This window comes from Aquarana catesbeiana, linkage group LG06 (assembly GCF_042186555.1).
Source record: "Aquarana catesbeiana isolate 2022-GZ linkage group LG06, ASM4218655v1, whole genome shotgun sequence".
Lineage (NCBI taxonomy): Eukaryota > Metazoa > Chordata > Amphibia > Anura > Ranidae > Aquarana > Aquarana catesbeiana.
The window spans coordinates 339488850-339508947 of NC_133329.1; the positions used below are offsets into that span (position 1 = coordinate 339488850).

Sequence of the window (20098 nt, forward strand, 5' to 3'; positions counted from 1 at the left end):
GTAAATTCTAAGTTTGAAAATCCAAAAACCCGAAAAATTCAAAAATCTGAAATAGTAACTAACTATTAAATTATAGGTATTGTAATTTCCTTTCAAATTTGACTGTCAGTGAACGTAACTAATACGAATTTATCCGAAGTTACGAATTATCCAAAACAAATGCTGCATCTAAACAAATGGAACGGAACAAATTAATAATGAATAATAATAATAAAACGTTGTTATTATTATTATTGTTATTTATTATTATTCATTACATTCCATTCCGTTTTTTCGGATCATAACTTTGGATAAATTTGTATGTGTTACGTTCACTAACAGCCAAATTTGAAAGTAAATTACAATACCTATAATTTAAAAGTTACTAGTAATTACTAAAAGTTAAGTTATTATTAGTTAACTATTATTTCAGATTTCCGAATTTTCGAATTTACGAATGTACATTCGTAAATTGCGAATGCACGAATGCCCGAATTTATGAATGTCCAACTTTATCGAATTTACGAATATTCGGAAAAAAATTAGTTAAACGGGTTTTCGTTAATTCGGATATTCCCGAATTAACGAATTTGTCAAAATTCGTTAAAAAACGAATTCGGAACGAAACGAATTGCACATGCCTATCCCATAGTTTGTAGCAGAATACATATTGGCCTAAATTGATGAAGAAATTAGATTTTTTTTTTTTTTTATTGGATATGTTTCATAATAGAAAGTAAAAAATCTTGTTTTTTTTTTGTTTTTTTTTCAAAATTTTCGTTATTCGTTTATAGCGCAAAAAATAAGTGACGCAGAGGTTATAATAACAACAAAAAAACTCTATTTTTGGGAAAGAAAGGACAAGAATTTTGGGTACAGCGTCACGCGACCGCGCAATTGTCAGTTAAAGTAACACAGTGCCGTATCACAAGCTGGACAGGGACATCCAAAGGGCCAGATAAGGTGGGCGGGGCTGTAAATAGCCCAGGTCTGCTGTATAGTGTGCCTCGAAAAGGCCAATTGTAGTCTCCATCACAGGGTGACAACACAGGAGCACAATTAGGAGACATGGATAGAGCTTTGTCACCCTTTAACTGTCAGTGAGCAAGGACCTTCCTCGCAGGATCACTGGGTATTACGTTATTGAAAGCTTCATTTTTCAATATGACCTTTGAAATTTCATGAACATGTTAAAACTTATATGAGATTTTAGTGATTGAGTTTATATATCATTTAACATTGTGATCATTGTCATAGGGTGCCAAAGCTTGTTTTCTACGAGACATCCCCTTCTCTGCCATCTACTTCCCTGTCTATGCGCATTGCAAATCTGCCTTTGCTGATGAACACGGCCACATAGGAGCCTTACAACTGCTTACAGCTGGAGCCATTGCAGGTAAGGCCCTATTATTGGATGTATTTGCCCCATCCCCACGCCAGACAACTCTGTTGTTGTTATTTTTATAGAACATGAAAATTGTCCTCATCAACCCGTTTATACAAAAGCAGTATCAGTCACCGGTGAGGAGCAGTAAACATATGCTCGCGGTGGGTGATATCGTTGTTTTAATGAGCTACTAATTGCATTAGCATAACTGGTGTAAACAGCTTAATGTCGTTCAATGACTTAGCACAGCATTATAGGTGTCCATCTGTGGAAGGTTTCTGTCAAGTGCTGGCACTGGGATGGCGAGGTCGGTGGAAATATTTTGATGGAGAAAAATGTTCTTATTATCTTAAACACTCCTACTACTTTTCTCAGTTAACATTTCTTTATTACCACATATCATTATGGTTATTTCTCCCCAGGTCAATCAGCTGGCATAATTTTGTGTTACGTGGTACGTATTGAGGCATTCCAAATTCACCAATTCCTCTTCATCTTTTCTGGCCCTCAGCGCGTTGCTACCTCCATTATCAGCTCCTGTTATCTACCTTAGTTTTACTTTCACCACCATTCTAGGAAGAGAACGAGCAGATATGGCGAATGCGAACGGGTGTAATTTAAAGCGGTATTAAACCCAAAACCAAAAATGTAATACAGGTGCATCTCAAAAAATTAGAATATCATCAAAAAGTTAATTTATTTCAGTAATTCAATTCAAAAAGTGTAACACATATATTTTATATTGATTCATTACACACAGAGTGATTTCAAGCATTTCTTTCTGTTAATTTTGATGATTTTGGCTTACAGCTAGTGACAACCCAAAATTCAGTATCTCAGAAAATTGGAATATTGTGAAAAAGTTCAATATTGTAAACTCATGGTGTCGCACTCTAATCAGCTAATTACAGTAACTCAAAACAATTGTAAAGGTTTCCTGAGCCGTTAAATGGTCTCCAAGTCCGGTTCAGTAGGTTACATAATCACGGGGAAGACTCCAATGAGAGCTCCAAACAAAAGTCTAAGGCCTCGTACACACAATCAGATTTTGCCCAGACAAAACCTGGGACTTTTGTCCAAAGGGCATTGGCCCAAAACTTGTCTTGCATACAAACAGCACACAATTGTCGGCTAACAAACACGACGTACTACGAGCCGATAAAGAGGAAGTTCAATTGTCATGCGCCACCCTTTGGGCTCCTTCTGCTAATTACATGTTAGTAGAAGTTTGGTGAGTGTTGATTTGCGCTTTTCATTTTGCGCTTTTCAGTTAGTTTCTGAACGGCCTTCGTCAACCAGACATGTTGCGGAATCGGAGGAGATAACGTGTTATTTATTATTGGCCTTGGAGTTATTGCTTTGACCCAAGTCCAGTCCAGGTACAGGAGGAGGAGGATTTCTTGGACCAAAAATTGGTTGCTTTATTAATCTTGACCAATTATGTCATATGCCTTTGCTGCGGGAGCTCCAGGAGAATAATCCAAGTGATTATCTCCAGATGACGGACCTCTGCTTTCACCAACTCTTGGCATTGTTGACCCCCTATATTAAGAAGCAGGACACATGCATGAGGCTTTTATTTTATTTTTTGGTTGAATAAGGATTTGATTTGGTATATTTTCTATATTTTTGGATGCATAGAATACACTTTTTGGTTAAGTTCTATTGGCAGATAGCATGTCTATTTTTCTTTTTTTTTTCACTTTTTTTTATTGCATAATAAAAAATTGTGGAGAATAATACTTGGCTATGTGTTTTACTTGAAATGACAGTTTGGGAGTAGGCAGTTACATTTTAAAAAATACAATGTAAAATTAACAAGGGACGCCAACATAGTTGTATCTTTGATATAAAAAACTACTGGATAATGGTGTTGTGGTAATTTGACCAAAAAAATAAATAAACATAATAATATTATTCTTGATATTACTAGGAGAAAAAAGCCTTTTTAAATACGTTTGGCAGAACTCCATCAGTATTACCAGCAAAGCAGCTTCATTATTATCCCATTAAAGAAGAGAGTGTGCGCTGCATTTCGAGATTTCATAATTTGCCGCGTCACGAATGTGAATTCTCCATTATGAAAGCTAGTTTACAAGACCGAGCACTTCTGGCTCGCTTCCGAGCATGCGTGTTTGTACTTTGGACCTTTGTCCGACGGACTTGTGCACACACGTTCAGAAAATTCGAAAACAGACATTTGTCCGCAGAAAATTTATAAACCTGCCATCCAACATTTGTCCACGGAAAGTTGGCCAACAATTGTCTGATGGAGCGTACAAACGGTTGGATTTTCCGCCAACAGCCTGTCATCACACATTTCCCGTCGGAAAATCTGATTGTGTGTACGAGGCTTAAGAGACCAGGGGTTTTAATGATAAAATTGATTCACAGTAGAAAAAAAGCCAATGCGTTTTGGGGAAGTGCATTTGGCCCCAATACTTTCTCTACTATGAATCTTGGACGTTAATTTGGTGCTCTCATTTATTGTATTTTAATGATAAGGGGTATCGAGCATAAGATAATTCACATTCCTACTCTCGTGACTATTGGTTTGGTTTGATCCAAAGAATGACTGTTGGTAAAGTGGTAAAGATGACACATCCAGTAAAAGGCTGTAGCGATATAATGATAGTCATTGGGGATTTGTGTTGTGGAATAGAGATATAGGTGTGTTTTTTTTTTTTACGTGGAATTTTACTCTCCGGCAACACTGACTATTTTTAATCCGTATGCTGCTAACATTAGCAAACAGATAGGAAACTATATCATATTTTGTTTTTACATTTCTTCAGTTACTTCCTGGCTTCCAAATGATGTCATACATCCCAGGGGTCTTCAGAAGGGGAGGGGGTTTCTTAGCTAAGCACACCCTCCTTCCAGCATGCCTGAGCTAAGGGCAAATGGATTCCAGAAAGTAAATTGCCCTTACTCAAAATGGTTGCAGCCAGAAATTCTAGGAGGTGTACTTTTCAAAGTGATTTCTCAGCAAAATAAAGCATGAAAGCATAAATGGATGGGGGAGTTTGTTTTGAATATTAAAAATGAATTAAATAGTGTTTATGGTGCTCAGGTGCTGTGTAGTTCTGCTTTAATAGATTTTATTTACCTTGTGCAGATTTCAGATTAACCCCTTGCCGACCAGCCGCTGTCATTTTACTCTGGCAGGTCGGCACGTTCCCGCGAACCGTTGTAGTTATACGTAGGCTCGCGGGATTGGGATAGCAGGCACGCACGCCCACTGCACAGCGGGGGTGCCGATGCTCATAGCCGACGGTCGCGACGACCGCCAGCCACGAGCGATCGCGAGCACAAGAGACAGAACAGGGACTAGTGTGTGTAAACACACACTTCCCTGTTCTGTTTTGAGAGGAGTGACAGATCGTGTGTTCCTATTAGCTAGGAACCACGATCCGTCACTTCCTCTAGTCAGTCCCCTCCCCCTTCAGTTAGAAACACGTACTAGGGAACACAGTAAACCCCTTGATCACCCCCTAGTGTTAACCCCTTCCCTGCCAGTGACATTTTTACAGTAATCAGTGCATTTTTATAGCACTGATCGCTGTATAAATGCCAATGGTCCCAAAAATGTGTCAAAAGTGTCCGATGTGTCCGCCATAATGTCGCAGTCCCGATAAAAATCGCAGATCGCCGCCATTACTGGTAAAAAATAAAATTAATAATAAAAATGCGCAAAATCTATCCCCTATTTTGTAGACACTATATCTTTTGCGCAAACCAATCAATATACGCTTATTGCAATTTTTCTTTACCAAAAATATGTAGAAGAATACATATCGGCCTAAACTGAGAAAAAATTTGCTTTTTTAAAAAAAATGGGGGTATTTATTATAGCAAAAAGTACAAAATATTGCGTTTTTTTCAAAATTGTTGCTCTTTTTTTGTTTATAGCGCAAAAAAACAAAAACCACAGAGGCGATCAAATACCACCAGAATGCTCTATTTGTGGGGAAAAAAAAGAACATCAATTTTGTTTGAGTGCAGCGTCGCACGACTGCGCAATTGTCAGTTAAAGCGACGCAGTGCCGAATCTCAAAATATGGCCTGGTCATTCAGCAGCATTGTATAAGAATGTAGAATAGTCCCTATACTTAAGGCTTGCCTATACATACCCCTTGAAATTTTCCACATTCTGTCATGTTACAACCAAAAACGTAAATGTATTTTATTGGGATTTTATGTGATAGATCAACACAAAGTGGCACATAATTGTGAAGTGGAAGGAAAATGATAAAAAAAATGACAAAATGTGGAAAATTTAAAGGGGTATGAATACTTTTTCAAGGCGCTGTATGTGCGTTCTGTTATAAATGTATCGGCGTCCCCTTTCGTCTCTGATATAAAAGAATCTCCTTCATGGCTTGTGGAAAATGAAATTATTTTATGTGTCATCCTCCTGCCATATGTCAGGCAATGTTTTCCAGGAATCTAAGTGACATATATGAGGAGGCTGAAGGGAAATAGGTGGTGCAGACGACAGTCTGTCTTCTCATATAAACCACATTGTGCTCGTGTCCTGAAACATCCTGACTCCTGGGCACAGCAGGGCAAAAGCCACCTCTTGCTCGGGGCCACGCTCTTGGCAGGATGCTGCGGCTCTGCTTCCTGTTGACCGGCCATAGAGGTGGCATTGTAATTCTCCTCTGCAAAGTCATCTATTCATATGCCCTCCAGCAGTACAAAACGAAGGATTCTTCAGCTCTAGTTAAAGTGTAACTCCATGCAATTGCACATGCAGTCTGCTATCCTGGAAGTGCTGTAACTGTGCTACAATCTGCCTATTTCATTTCACTGTAAACTAAATTTTAAATAATCTATGAAAGCTTTTTCATGGGGCTCCTAGGTTGGACCTCATGCAGCCTTATCTTAAACCATTTGAAAACCAGCCCAGAGTAAAAATACGTCATTGCTTTGACGTTTAATAGCAGTGTTATGGCAGCAGCTAGCTGCCATAACACCGGTATCATTTTTTACTATGACTGGTTCTTTTTCAGATAAAAGTGATCCCACGGGCGGATTCGCCGCAGTATCACTTTTAGACACAGTGGGAGAAGTGCTCCCCTCCCGCCGCTTTGTGGTCGTCCCTGGGCTTACCTGACTCATCGGTAAAGCCCGGGAGTGATCCGATGCCGCCGTTTGCCGGGCAGGAAGTCGAGTGAGGCCAGGATGGCAACCACTCCTCTCTATGTCCTTGGAGGACCAGAGCGATGTCTGACGTCACTTCTGGTTCTCGGGTCAAAATAATTTTTTTTTTTTTTTTTAAGTAAACATGCAAAAAAAAAAAAAAAAAAAACATTTTTTTTTTGCTTTTAAAGGTAAATGAGAGATCTGGGGTCTTTTTGACCCCAGATCTCTTAATAAAGAGGACCTGTCATCCTTTTTTCTATTACAAGGGATATTTACATTCCTTGTAATAGGAATAAAAGTGATCCAAAAAATAAAAATAAAATAAAGGGACAGTGTAAAAATAAAAAGTAAAATAAATAAGAAAAAAAAACATGTAAACACTCCATCCCTCCGTGCTTGCACACAGAAGCGAACGTATACGCAAATTCTGCCCACACATTTAAACAGTGTTCAAACTACACATGTGAGGTATCGGCGTGATCGTTAGAGTGAGAGCGAAATTTCTAGCACAAGATCTCCTTTGTAACTCTAAACATGTAACCTGTAAAAAAAATGTTATAGCCTATAAAGATTTTTAAGTACCCTAGTTTGTCGCCATTCCACAAGCAGACGCAATTTTAAAGCATGACATGTTAGGTATCTATCTATTTTTTCGGCACATCATCTTTCACAATATACAAAAATAATGTTTGTTTTTTTAAATCCATTAAAGTGTATTTCAAATAAAAATGCGTTTGAAAGACCTCTGTGCAAATACTGTGTGACATAAAATATTGCAACGATCACCCTTTTATTCTTTAGGGTCTCTGCTAAAAATATATATATGTGTATATATATGGGGGTTCTAAGTGATTCTAGCAAAAAATACTAGTTTAAACTTTAAACTAATTTAGACCAGAAAAGGCCTGGTCTTCAAGTGGTTAAAGTTGTTCTAAAGGTAAAAGGTTTTTTTTGTTTTTTTTTTTTACTTTAATGCATTCTCTATGAAAAAAGCAATTCTATTTCTCCCTCATTCTATACTAAAAAAAAAACAAATAAAAAAACGAAAAAATAGACTTTTTCTAGACTTACAGTTTAAGGAACTAAAATTTCCAGCACGCCCTGCTAGCATCTGGATGCAAGGCATGGTGGGATCTAAAATCCTTCAACAACTGTAGGATACGGATATGCATGAGTTACTTAACAGGATCCGTCATCATAAATCTCTCCTTACGGATTGACCGTAGATAAGCTATTCACAGGTCCTATGAATGTGAATGATACAAGCGTGCTAATCAATTTATGTCTTCATTATGCACACTTTGCTTAATGCCTGGTGTGTGTGTGTAACTATTGTAACAAGCATGTCATTGGTGTACCAGAACTATATCTACCGGCACATGGATTGTGTCACAGAAGAGCGTGCCAGATTAGTACATTTGTCAGCAGCTGAGGGTCAAACCTTTGTAAAAATAAACCCTTTTCTTAGTACTAATTGAACCATAAACTATTGTGATTATTCTTTTTTTTAATGACATTTAAGCTGTGGCCTTTTATTTGAGCTATTTTATTCTTACTTTAAGTGAAAAGGTTTATTGGCAGCTCAGATTTTTTTATGATTGAGAGTGTTGCTTTTTATATGTACTCTATTACATTAAAAAGTGTCTCTACAATTTTTTTTATATTGTGACCTAATGATGAAAAAGATATTCTTAGGCTATGTTTCCACTAGTGCGACTTTTCATGCAATTTGGGACTGAAAAGTCGCATGACAAGTCATACCCCATGATTTCCAATGAGTACCCTTCATATCTGTGCGACTTCAAGTTGCTGTGACTTCAATGTAGTCCCTGCACTACTTTGGTTCCACTTTGATGCGACTTGAGGTCTATAGATCTCAAGAATACACAGGCATTTCTTCAAGTCGCGGTCAAAAGTCGCGGTAAAAAATCGTGGCAAAATCGCGCAACTATGGGAACCCAATAGTGGAAACATAGCTATAGTTACATAGTTACTTACATAGTCAGGTTGACACAAGCCCATCTAGTTCAACCAATAGAAAAAATAAAATAAAATAAATAAATACAAACCCTCCCATATACCCACAGGTAATCCAGAGGAAAGCAAAAACTAACAAAAAAAAGCTCCTGTAAAGCATGGTCCCATTTGCTCTAGCAGGAGAAAACTAAATTCTTCCCTAATCCTCCAGAAGGCAATCAAATACTCCCTGGTTCAACAATCTCAGGTGTTATCATCTATAAATGTTCATGAACAGTTCTATTTTGTGCATTGAGGAATGCATCCAGCTCTTTTTTGAAATCTACTGAGCTGACCAGAACTGGAGGGAGTCCATATTTTCACAGCTTTTACTGTGAAGAAGCCTTTCCATCTGATGAGGTTATGTTCCATCTGATCAGTGCCATGGTTACCTCTACACACCCTGCTACGAGGAGATGTCGCTGATTGGCTCTCCTCACACCGACAGAGTGTAAAGCGAGGAGAGCCAAAAACCAGCACTTCTGTGTTTACATGTGATCGGCTGTGATTGGACACAGCCGATCACATGTGTAAAGAGCCAAATCATCGACGTGTTCTAGGAACACGGCGTGACCTTGACCTCCGCACTGCGCGCCCCCCCCCATGGGAGCGCAGGAGCAGTGACACGGGGAAAAGTCATATGACGTCACCACAGAACGAGGGATCAACCCCGCTGTCATTTTACTATATGGCGGGCGGGAGGTAGTTAAAGTCATAGTTCGCCTTAAGGTTCCATTCACACTTGTACAACTCCAAAGTTGCGCCGATTTTCGAGTGCAACTTTGACGCACCTTTGATTCAAGTGACCAGTGATAATGGACAACTGTTGCATTGTATAACATTCAGGTAGGATTTTCATGCAACTTTTAAGGGTTAACATTGAAGTCTACGACCCTCAAGTTGCATGAGAGTCAGACCAAAGTAGTGTCTGAACTACTCTGAAGTTGCTGCAACTTTAGGTCGCACATATATGAATGGTTATCATTGGAAAACACAGGGAACGACTTGTCATGCAACTTTGATGTCCAAAGTTGCATGACAAGTTGCACAAGTGTGAATGGAGCCTTACCAAAAAACTGCCTGGGCATCTGTAGATAAAACTAACCGTGTAGCTTTGACTAAAGTTAAATAATGCTTCGCTATAGGTGTAGGCCATTTACACTATATTGTCAGAAGTATTAGAACACCTGCCTTTACACACACATGAACTTTAATGACATCCCAGTCTTAGTCCGTAGGGTTCAATATTGAGTTGGCCCACCCTTTACAGATATAACAGTTTCAACTCTTCTGGGAAGGCTGTCCACAAGGTTTAGGAGTGTGTTGACTATTCTTTCAGAAGAGCATTTGTGAGGTCAGGCACTGATGTGGATGAGAAGACCTGGCTCACAGTCTCCCCTCTAATTCATCCCAAATGTGTTCTATCAGGTCTATCAGGTTGAGGTCAGGCCAGTGGGTATCTCCCGATTCTAAGTCACCTGATCACTTTGATCAGTCACTGTAAAGCCTTCCCCCATGTTTTCTTTCTCTATGAATGGAGGAGAAAGATTCTCTCTCTCTCGTCAGTGTTTTTTATTCTTTTTTGTTAGTGTCAGTGTGTTTATTGTTTTTGGGTTGTACTACGGGTACAGACAACAACCAACATACATATATGTGGTATCGCTGCAATCGTCAGGAGCAGCAGAATTTGATTTGGGTTATTCTTTGGTCAAAGGTTTTGGAAGTAGCAAGACATTAGGCACTTCAACCCCGGAAGATTAGGCTGCTCAATGACCAGGCCATTTTTTGCGATACGGCACTGCATCGCTTTAACTGACAATTGCGCAGTCGTGCGACGTTGTACTCAAACAAAATTGACGTCTGTTTTTTTCCACAAATAAAGCTTTCTTTTGGTGGTATTTGATCACCTCTGTGGTTTTTATTTATTGCGCTATAAACAAAAGAAGAGCGACAATTTTGAAAAAAAACACAATATCTTTTACTTTTTGCTATAATAAATATCCCAATTTTTTTTAAAAAACAAAACACATTTTTTTCTTCAGTTTAGGCCGATATCTATTCTCCTACATCTTTTTGGTAAAAAAAAATCGCAATAAGCGTATATTGATTGATTTGCACAAAAGTTATAGCATCTACAAAATAGGGAATAGATTTATGGCATTTTTATTATTAACTTTTTTTTTTTTTTTTTTTTTTTACTAGTAATGGCATTGATCTGTGATTTTTATCGGGATTGCGATATTGCGGCGGACAAATCGGACACTTTTGGCACATTTTTAGGACCAGTGACATTTATACAGCAATCAGTGCTATAAAAATGCACTGATTACTGTATAAATGACACTGTCAGGGAAGGGGTTAACACTAGACTAGAGGGCGATCAAGGGGTTAACTGTGTTCCCTAGGTGTGTTCTAACTGTAGGGGGGATGGGAATGACTAGGGGAAGAGAGAGATCGATGTTCATACTTAGTATGAACACACAATCTGTCTCATCTCCCCTGAGAGAACCGGGATTTGTGTCTTTACACACACACATTGCCGTTCTGTAACGAGCAATCGCAGGTGCCCTTCGGTCATCACGCCCGCTGTGCACTTGCATCGGCCCCGCGCTGCCAGAGGCATCTTAAAGAGCCGACATACAGCTACGACAGCTCGCGCAGGGGAGCCAGCCCGCCGCAGTATAACTGCGGCAGCTGGTCCGAAAGCGGTTAACAGCTACATTTAAAAAATTTTTTTTTTTTTTTTTTTATATTTAAGGCCAGTTTTCCTTTGACAATAGAAAAAAAAAATCAGGAGATGTCCATTACCATTTACCACCAAAAGAAAGCCCTATTTAGCCTGAAAAAAAAACACAGTATAATCCATCTGGATGCACAAAGTATATGTGGTGATATACATTATGTGTAGGCATTTAGATTTGTTTTACCCTTAGGCACAAAGGGGTTAAAGTGGATCTTTAGCCAGAAAATGTAGTCCTGCTAGATCACTTCAGGCTGGCCGCTTTGCAGGTATAGCTATGTAAAACATTAAAAATAAGTGCCTATAATGTTTAAAATCAAGTAATACACTGTCTCATCTGCTCTGCACATGCTCAGTTGCTCTCCACTTTTGGGCACTGTGCCAAATATGTAGAGGCCGATCTGGTGAAAGCCTAAAGATTTACTGCTGTTCATGGGCTCTGGGCTTCAGCAAAATGGCAGCCTCCAGCAAAACGAAACAGTAACAGTGCTGGAGGTAATTGACAGCATACGCTAATTTTGGTAGCATAATTATTTATGTGAAATGTATGTTCCTTGTAAAGAAGATTATTTTTTATCAAGTTGTTATGGGTAAAGTTCCACTTGAAGGATGAATGGCATATAAACACATGTGCATTTTGCCTCGATTTTAGTGTGGTTTGGAATTGTGGGCGGAGTCTGATTCTGTCGGCGATTCCAAATCGCTTAGTGTGAACGGGACCTTACTAATGATTTGTGATAGTTGTAACATTTATGCTAACAGTGGCAAGGTTAACGCTACATATCAAGTAGAACATAATTAGGAAAAGTGCTTTATAAATTCATTTCTATTGGGTATACTGTGAGGCAGCATGGTCTAGGATTTTGCTGCTTCTTTTGCCTTTCAATATCGGGGCCCTGAATTCATGTCCCATTGAGAACACAATCTCCATGAGTTTGTATGTCCTTTCCTCCCACAGTTTAAAACATACTGAAAACATACTAGCCCTGGTGTTTCCTGGATTAGGTTGGCATCCATTCAAACAAAATGTTAAAATATTTACTAATTAATATTGTAATTTCACTTTATTGTACTTGGAGACATTTTTAGAGCTGTAAGAAAACACATTTTAAATTGTTCATCTTTACAATAAAGAAAAGGTTATTGAAATGTTGACTATTGTAAGACACATAACGGAGCGCAAAAGTCCTTCTTATATTTTTATTAAACACTGATGTCATACAGCAACTTTTTACTGCAAAGTTTTCGATTCTCATTGTTTCTGTTGAAAGTAAACGCAAAATAATTAATAGAGACAAACAATTGTATGGTGCTGTTTGTTCTGTTTGTTCGTTCAACATTAAGTATACAAGCCAATATAAGTGTAACCAAACCACAAAATAGGTTTGCTTTGGTCGATAAATTGCTGTCTTCTGAAAGTGCTATGTTATTTAAAAGAAGTGAAAGCATAAACCTGCATTGTAGCTATAATTAAGGCAATGAAAAGAAATAAAAATGTACGACTGAATGATAGAAAAGGGAGGTAAGAGGGAAAAAACAGTCTGGGCAGAAAAGAAAGATGGAGAATGAGAGAGTTGAAGAGGTTGGCTGATAAGTCCTTTTTCTTGAGATTTTTAATATGTCTGATTGGAACAAGGAACCTTATTTGGGAAGGTCCCCATACATTTTTGTAATTGATGTTTGTCTGTGGTTCTTGTTAATAGTTCTTTAGTTATTCGTATTATAGAGGATTGTTTTCATTTGCTGAAAATAAAAGTTGACTTCTGCCAGCATCAGGATTGTTTTTTTTGTTTTTTTGTTTTTTTTAAAGTATCTTTTATTTGCATATACAGTATCTCACAAAAGTGAGTACACCCTCACATTTTTGTAAATATTTTATCATATCTTTTCATGTGACAACACTGAAGAAATTACACTTTGCTACAATGTAAAGTAGTGAGTGTACAGCTTGTATAACAGTGTCAATTTGCTGTCCCCCCAAAATAACTCAACACACAGCCATTAAAGTCTAAACCGCTGGCAACAAAAGTGAGTACACCCCTAAGTGAAAATGTCCAAATTGGGCCCAATTAACCATTTTCCCTCCCCGGTTTCTCGTTAGTGTTACAAGGTCTCAGGTGTGAATGGGGAGCAGGTATGTTACATTTAGTGTTATCACACTCACTCTCTCATACTGGTCACTGGAAGTTCAACATGGCACCTCATGGCAAAGAACTCTCTGAGGATCTTAAAAAAAGAATTGTTGCTCTACATAAAGATGGCCTAGGCTAGAAGAAGATTGCCAAGACTCTGAAACTGAGCTGCAGCACAGTGGCCAAGACCATACAACAGTTTAAAATGGCAGGTTCTACTGAGAACAGGCCTCGCCATGGTAGACCGAAAACGTTGCGTGCATGTGCTCATCGTCATATCCAGAGGTTGTCTTTCGGAAATTGATGTATGAGTGCTGCCAGCATTGCTGCAGAGGTTGAAGGGGTGGGGGGGACAGCCTGTCAGTGCTGTACGCACCACACTTCATCAAATTGGTCTGCATGGCTGTTTTCCCCAGGAGGAAGCCTCTTCTAAAGATGATGCACAAGAAAGCCTGCAAACAGTTTGCTGAGAACAAGCAGACTAAGGACATGGATTGCTGGAACCATGTCATGTGCTATGATGAGACCAAGATAAACTTATTTGGTTCAGATGGTGTCAAATGTGTGTGGCGGCAACCAGGTGAGGAGTACAAAGACAAGTGCGTCTTGCTACAGTCAAGCATGGTGGTGGGAGTGTCATGGTCTGGGTGCATGAGTGCTGCTGGCAATGGGGAACCATAATTGCCAACATGTACTGTGACATACTGAAGCAGATCATGATCCCCTCCCTTCGGAGACTGGTCCACAGGGCAGTATTCCAACATAACGACCCCAAACACACCAAGATGACCACTGCCTTGCTAAAGAAGCTGAGGGTAAAGGTAATGGATTGGCCAAGCATGTCTCCAGACCTAAACGCTATTGAGCATCTGTGGGACATCCTCAAATGGAAGTAGCAAAGTGTCATTTTTTTCAGTGTTGTCACATGAAAAGGTATAATAAATATTTACAAGGAGGAGTGAGGGGTGTACTCACTTTTGTGAGATACTGTAAAAACATATAACGGTACACAAAACGTACTCTACATCAAAATAACTTGACACAGTTCCAGCCAGTATCAGGCTTGTTTAACTGAGGAATACAAAAGTAATACATTTTCTAATGTTTACAGAGAAGCAATACATTTTTACTGCATGAAATGCAGGCCAGCAGCCCATTCAAATGAATAGGCTGCTGTGCCTTCACAAACCTGGCCCACAGACCTGCAGTATTGTGAACCAGGCCTTAGGCCTAAATGTTCCTAGGGACAGGCAGACAGGGCCGCTGATAGGAGGGGACTACTGGTCCTCTTGTAAGGGGCCCGAGCACACAGGAGGGCCCACACAGGGAGGGGGATTTGTGACAGAAGACAGTTGTGTCTCTCTTCCTCCAGCAGATGAAAGCTGGTCTCTCCCCCTCTCCCTTCTGCCAGCTTTCAGTTGCTGGAGGAAAAGAGACATTGTTGTTGTTCATCACTAACCCCCCTCCCTGGGTGGGCCCCCTGTCACTAACCCCCCTCCGCTGGCTTTAAAGTTAGCTCTGCTAGGTGTGTTTGTTATCTCTGTAACTTTGTTAGTTCTTCCTATACTCCTTGTCCCAGCCCATATATTTTTTTTCCTGCTCTCTCCCTTGTTCCTCTGTCTCCCTGACACAGTCACAGCTGATCAGCTGCATTTCCATGGAGTGAAGAATTTATTGTTACACCGGGTTCCATAACTGTCTGATAGGGGGAAAGGGGGGGAAAGGAGGGGGAGGGGGAAGGGAGAAAGGGAAGGGAGAGAAGGGGGGTGGGGATTAGGGGAGGGGAGAAATGAAACCAAAGTCCACCAGATTGTACAGAAGGATTGAATGGGTGTAAAACTCACCAGTAAATGTTACAAAGGTAACACATTGCCAGGGGTGGTAGTGAACAAGGCTGAACGGAGGGGACACTGAGAAAGGGACACAGCCAAACAGTAGCAAGGAAGATGTAATTCCTATAACAGGCAGTGCCGATGGCTATCCAGCCAGGAGGCACTGTAAAGTAATGGAACCTGTGAGGAAAGTAGCCAGACTATCAGGTAAGACAGTGCAATCAGGAACAATAAAAGACTGCAGATAGAGGAGGCTGGATCTTACCTGGGACTCCACACCGACCAGCACACCACCCCTGGATCAGGACCGTACAGCCCACCCAGCGGGTCTGAAGGACCCGTTAAGTGTGCTCCCCAACCTGTGCACGTCAAGACACGCCGCCAGCGGGTGGCGTCTGACGTCACTGGGTCAGTTTCCTCGCACTGCGCAGGTAATTTGTCTATATCCCACATCAACAGTCATCTTTCGGGTGACTCCGTTAGTAGTTGTCTGTGGTTGAATTTTATTTCTTGTTTCTTGTATATTTTTATATGTACTAAAATTATGTTTTTATATTAAGAACTTGTTTGTGTATCAGTACCGAGATAGTCAAGTACAACCTACTTGATGGGTATATATCCATGGTCAGCCACAGCAACTGTCCTTATAGACCCTTCTTGTCCTGTTTCTCTATATTAATTTGGATGATGGTACTTTATTAATTATTGCTAGTTAGTTGTTACATGAGGCAATACTCATACATTTCAAGACCAGACGAAGATGGAATCCCTCTAAGTAGTGACAGCACGCTGCTGGAAAGATCTGTTTTTAGTAGGTCTGTCATAATAATATTTCTCCAAAGCCCGTCCCCCCCCCCCCCCTTCCCAACAGGGTTGTTAAAGAAAAAAAAAATTGTTAGAAACATATAATTAAAGGCTCCTTTACACAGGTACTGTGTAAAGGAGGGGTTTGGGCTGGAGCCACTTGTCATTCTATGGGGATGCAGCGCCTGTACGAACACAGCCACCTAATTTGACAGGTGTGCAGGTGAGTGGCCTTCAATGCACACAATGTGGGGGCTGTACACCTGCATCCCCACACCTGTCAAATAGGACCGGCAGCTGTGTTCGTACAGCTCCAGGTGGCTCAAGCTACATAAATGAACCACTGATTCTCACTGTACAGACCATAGCACCCATGTGAATGAGCCCCAATTGGGGGGGGGGGGGTCTGTCTGGTAGTCTGTACAGGTCCCCTCAATTTGTATCAGCAGTCCTGCATCCAGAAGTAGTGTGATGAAGACCAAACTAAAATGGCTAAAATGGCTAATTTTGATCACCAACAATAGTATAAGCATTGCTTCTTCTCTTCACCCCAAAAGAAATTGGGCTATACAGAAGAGATCAATATTGCAGTTTTAAGATCATATCCCACCAATAAGTACTTTTGTCCCACCTTCATAAGATCAGTGTTGGTATAGGTTCTAACCACAATGTTCCAGACTTTGTTTCAATGTCCCTGGGTTAAATAGATTTTAGGTTCTCTTTTGATTCTCCATGACACAAAACAAATGATCTACTGTAAAATTGTATTGGCATAGCTTCTAGTCAAGTGATTCTCAAACTGTGTGTCGCGTGAGAATTGCAGTTGTGTCATGGGAGTTTTGAAAAATATTTAAAATTGCTAGCGTTTTGAAACCTTGAACATATCAAAAAATGTAATGGTAAATTAATATCGCAAAAGTTAAAAAGTAAAGTATATAAAAATGCAATCTCTGTCAGTCTGTCATTCTTTGGTTCCTTTCATAACGTGAGACTTGTGTGAGATCTCTGGAGAACTCGATCATTCTAATTATATTATAATAATAGAGACCGTTTCATTCCAACGTGGATGCTTATAAATAAAGTCTGTTCATTGTTTAGCAATCGAGAAAGACTTAATCAAGTCTGGAACTCTGAAAGAGAAACTGTTAAATGAAAAGCAAGGAAGCAAGCGAAAGTACAAGGATTACAATCGCTTGAATCTGATTTGGTCTCGAAAGCAGGCACATCATCTACATTCTATTTAAAATTAAATATATATGTAAAAAGTTCTTCACCACAAAATTGGAAAATCTTTTTAGGTGTGCCGTGAAAATTTTTTGCAAGACAAAAAAGTTTGAGAAGCACTGTTCTAGTCAGACTTCCAAACCATCAACAGAATCAACGAAATAATGAGTGAAACCAACCAATATTATGATGGGCTCTTTCATCATCCAGTTGGAAATGCTTTAAAAAGACACTGTCATTCTTGCAAAAAAGTTTAAATGCATACAGCAATACAGTATACACTAGGTAGACTCCAGATAGAATCTTTGGCAGTTCTCATTGTGACGTTGTTTGTTTTGCCCGGCGTGCTCCCCTAGCCACATACTAGTGTGTTCCTGCAGAGATAGTGACTTAGCAGCAAGGAGGGGGCAAAAGTGGGCAACGGTGAGATTCTGACATTACCGCTAGCTCTGCAAGAAAGCATAAGTTGGAGTCAACCTTTTTTCTAATGGTAAGTATTATTACTGCACTACATTGTTGTGTATATGTTAACTTTTTGCAGGAATAACAATGTGTCTGTAAGCTGCTTTTTGAGTAAATACACTTTTTTTTCTTCTAAGCTTTAGTTTACCTTTATGATTGGTTACAGCAACCTATAATGTACTGTGAGTCCTGGTTCTCCCAGCTTATCAATATACAAAGTATAAATGCCCGGTCTGAACATTTTCCTTCCTTTTTCAAATAGGTTTAAAGTTAAAATAAAATAAAAGTTTTCTCATTCTATAACAAATCTGTTTGGGACAGAGCCATCCTAACCTTCTAAAAGTTTATCTAGCATTGATACTGTCCTATGATCTGTGTTGGGCTACTAGGTGCACATCTTAATCTGTTGTGTAAAATGACAAAATGTCGGATTTGGGGATTGTGTATTTTTCTTACTTCTTATGTGGTAAGTAGACTGCAGATAGGTAAACATAAAATGCTACTGGGTTTGACGCAATGATACAGTAAATGCTGTTCTGTTACTTGTTTATCTAGCTACAAAATTCTAAGATAAGGTTGTAACATGTAACACAATAATGAATAATGAAAAGTTGAACTTAACATTACGTTGGATGTGGTACTCCCAAGAATTCTGGAATGATACAAGATTTCGGAAAAGGTTTTTCTACTAGATAAAGGGCCGCATTTTAGCTTTAAAGTTGTTTAGGTATGACTGGAATAGGGTTTGGGCAAAGTAGCTACATAATTCCTATAAGTAGATTTAGTTTAATGGTGTTACGATGTCTATGCTGAGAACCTTCTTTTTTTTATGTTTTCGGTTTCCCAAGATAAGGAGATACAAGTTGGCTTTGTAGTTGGCTTTGCAACAAGTGTTGTGTATTTCAGAAAAGTATATTCTGAATAATTTAGGTTCTTTGTCCACTGCAGCTGATTATATATTTATGGATTTTATTTTTTTAGGCAAAATTCTTAACCCAGTCCTTTAAATTTTTATATAACTCGCACTATACTAGTTCCAGTATACTTCTTCTCAGAGAGTGCTATGTGAGCAGAACTGGGAAAACTGAAGAATTGGTGGTGGACAGTTTTTCTGATTATTACCAACTAGAATGACTTGTGGGTTTTCAAGAGCAAAATTGTTCTGCTTTTGTATAATATATAAAGTTTTGTAAATGGTCATAGGTTGTTGAGTATTTTTTGCCTTTTGAATCAAACAGCTCCCTCTTGGCTCAGTCACCCATTCTTGTACTAAGTGTTCCTATACAACACAAACTCAAGAAGCATTAAATGAACTTTAGGCACATTTATTATATTCCATGTTTTTCAAAATAGCACATTCTACTCTAGAACATTTCTATTGAATTCTGAGAAGAGTTACCACAGTCTGAACAATTTAATTATCTGATTCATTTTTTTTTCCCCTGTGAAGATAAGTATGATTCCATATATGTGTATATCACTTGTCTTTATACAGGTGTACCTGCAGCTTCCTTAGTAACCCCTGCTGATGTCATCAAGACAAGACTGCAAGTGGCAGCACGAGCCGGCCAAACTACGTATTCTGGCGTTACTGACTGCTTTAGGAAAATCCTTAAAGAAGAAGGAGCAAGAGCTTTCTGGAAAGGAGCTGGAGGTATTTGTTGTTAGCATTATTGTCTTAGTTATTGGATGAGGAGATTTCATAAAAAAAAAGATAACGCTCATTCTCAGGCAGATATAATAAGAAGGTGCATAAGATAATTTTAAAAGAGCAATAATCCGGTGCAACAATCACAAATTATCTTTTAATGATGGACTATATGAAGCAGTATTTACTAGAGTATTATGTTTCATAGCTTCCCAACTTCAGCATTTTGCCAGTTGGGGAGTGATGAATCAGGAAGACCCTATACAGGCCTTACTTTTGAGCCATTATTCTTGTTTTAATCTTTTGGCTTAGCTGGAATAGGGAGCCTTTGCCTATGCTTGTTATGGTCCAACATTTGTACTCATGAATAGAGTCTGGCAGGAAATGAGACATATAATGAAATATGAAGGGGCTTCAGAGTACTTATCGTTTTGGGGGAACAAGCATTACGATGAACTATGCAAACTGGAGGGGTTCGAGGGTTGGAATTCTCAAGGGCTTCAATATATGGCCCAGCTTTATTCACAGGATGCTCTGCAGTCCTTTCAGAATCTTCAAGAGTCTTATCAACAGCCTCATCACGATTTTTTTTGTTATATTTACAACTACGGCATGCAGTACAGTCTCAGTCTAAGCAGGTTAATATAGTTATAAGACCAATATCATTCTTAAAGAGAAACCCTAATGGGTTTCACTTCCTTTTTTTTTACCTGCAAAGTAAAAGCA

General features: G+C 39.2%; 1 protein-coding gene across 1 annotated transcript in view; it reads left to right on the forward strand.

Moving 5' to 3' along the window:
- Positions 1 to 20098, forward strand: part of SLC25A12 (solute carrier family 25 member 12) — a 239734-nt gene that overhangs the window by 211351 nt on the left and 8285 nt on the right. Inside the window, exons 15-16 of the mRNA XM_073633896.1 lie at positions 1237 to 1375; positions 19220 to 19378. Of these exons, the coding sequence (XP_073489997.1) occupies positions 1237 to 1375; positions 19220 to 19378 (298 nt within the window). The remainder of the gene's footprint in view (positions 1 to 1236; positions 1376 to 19219; positions 19379 to 20098) is intronic.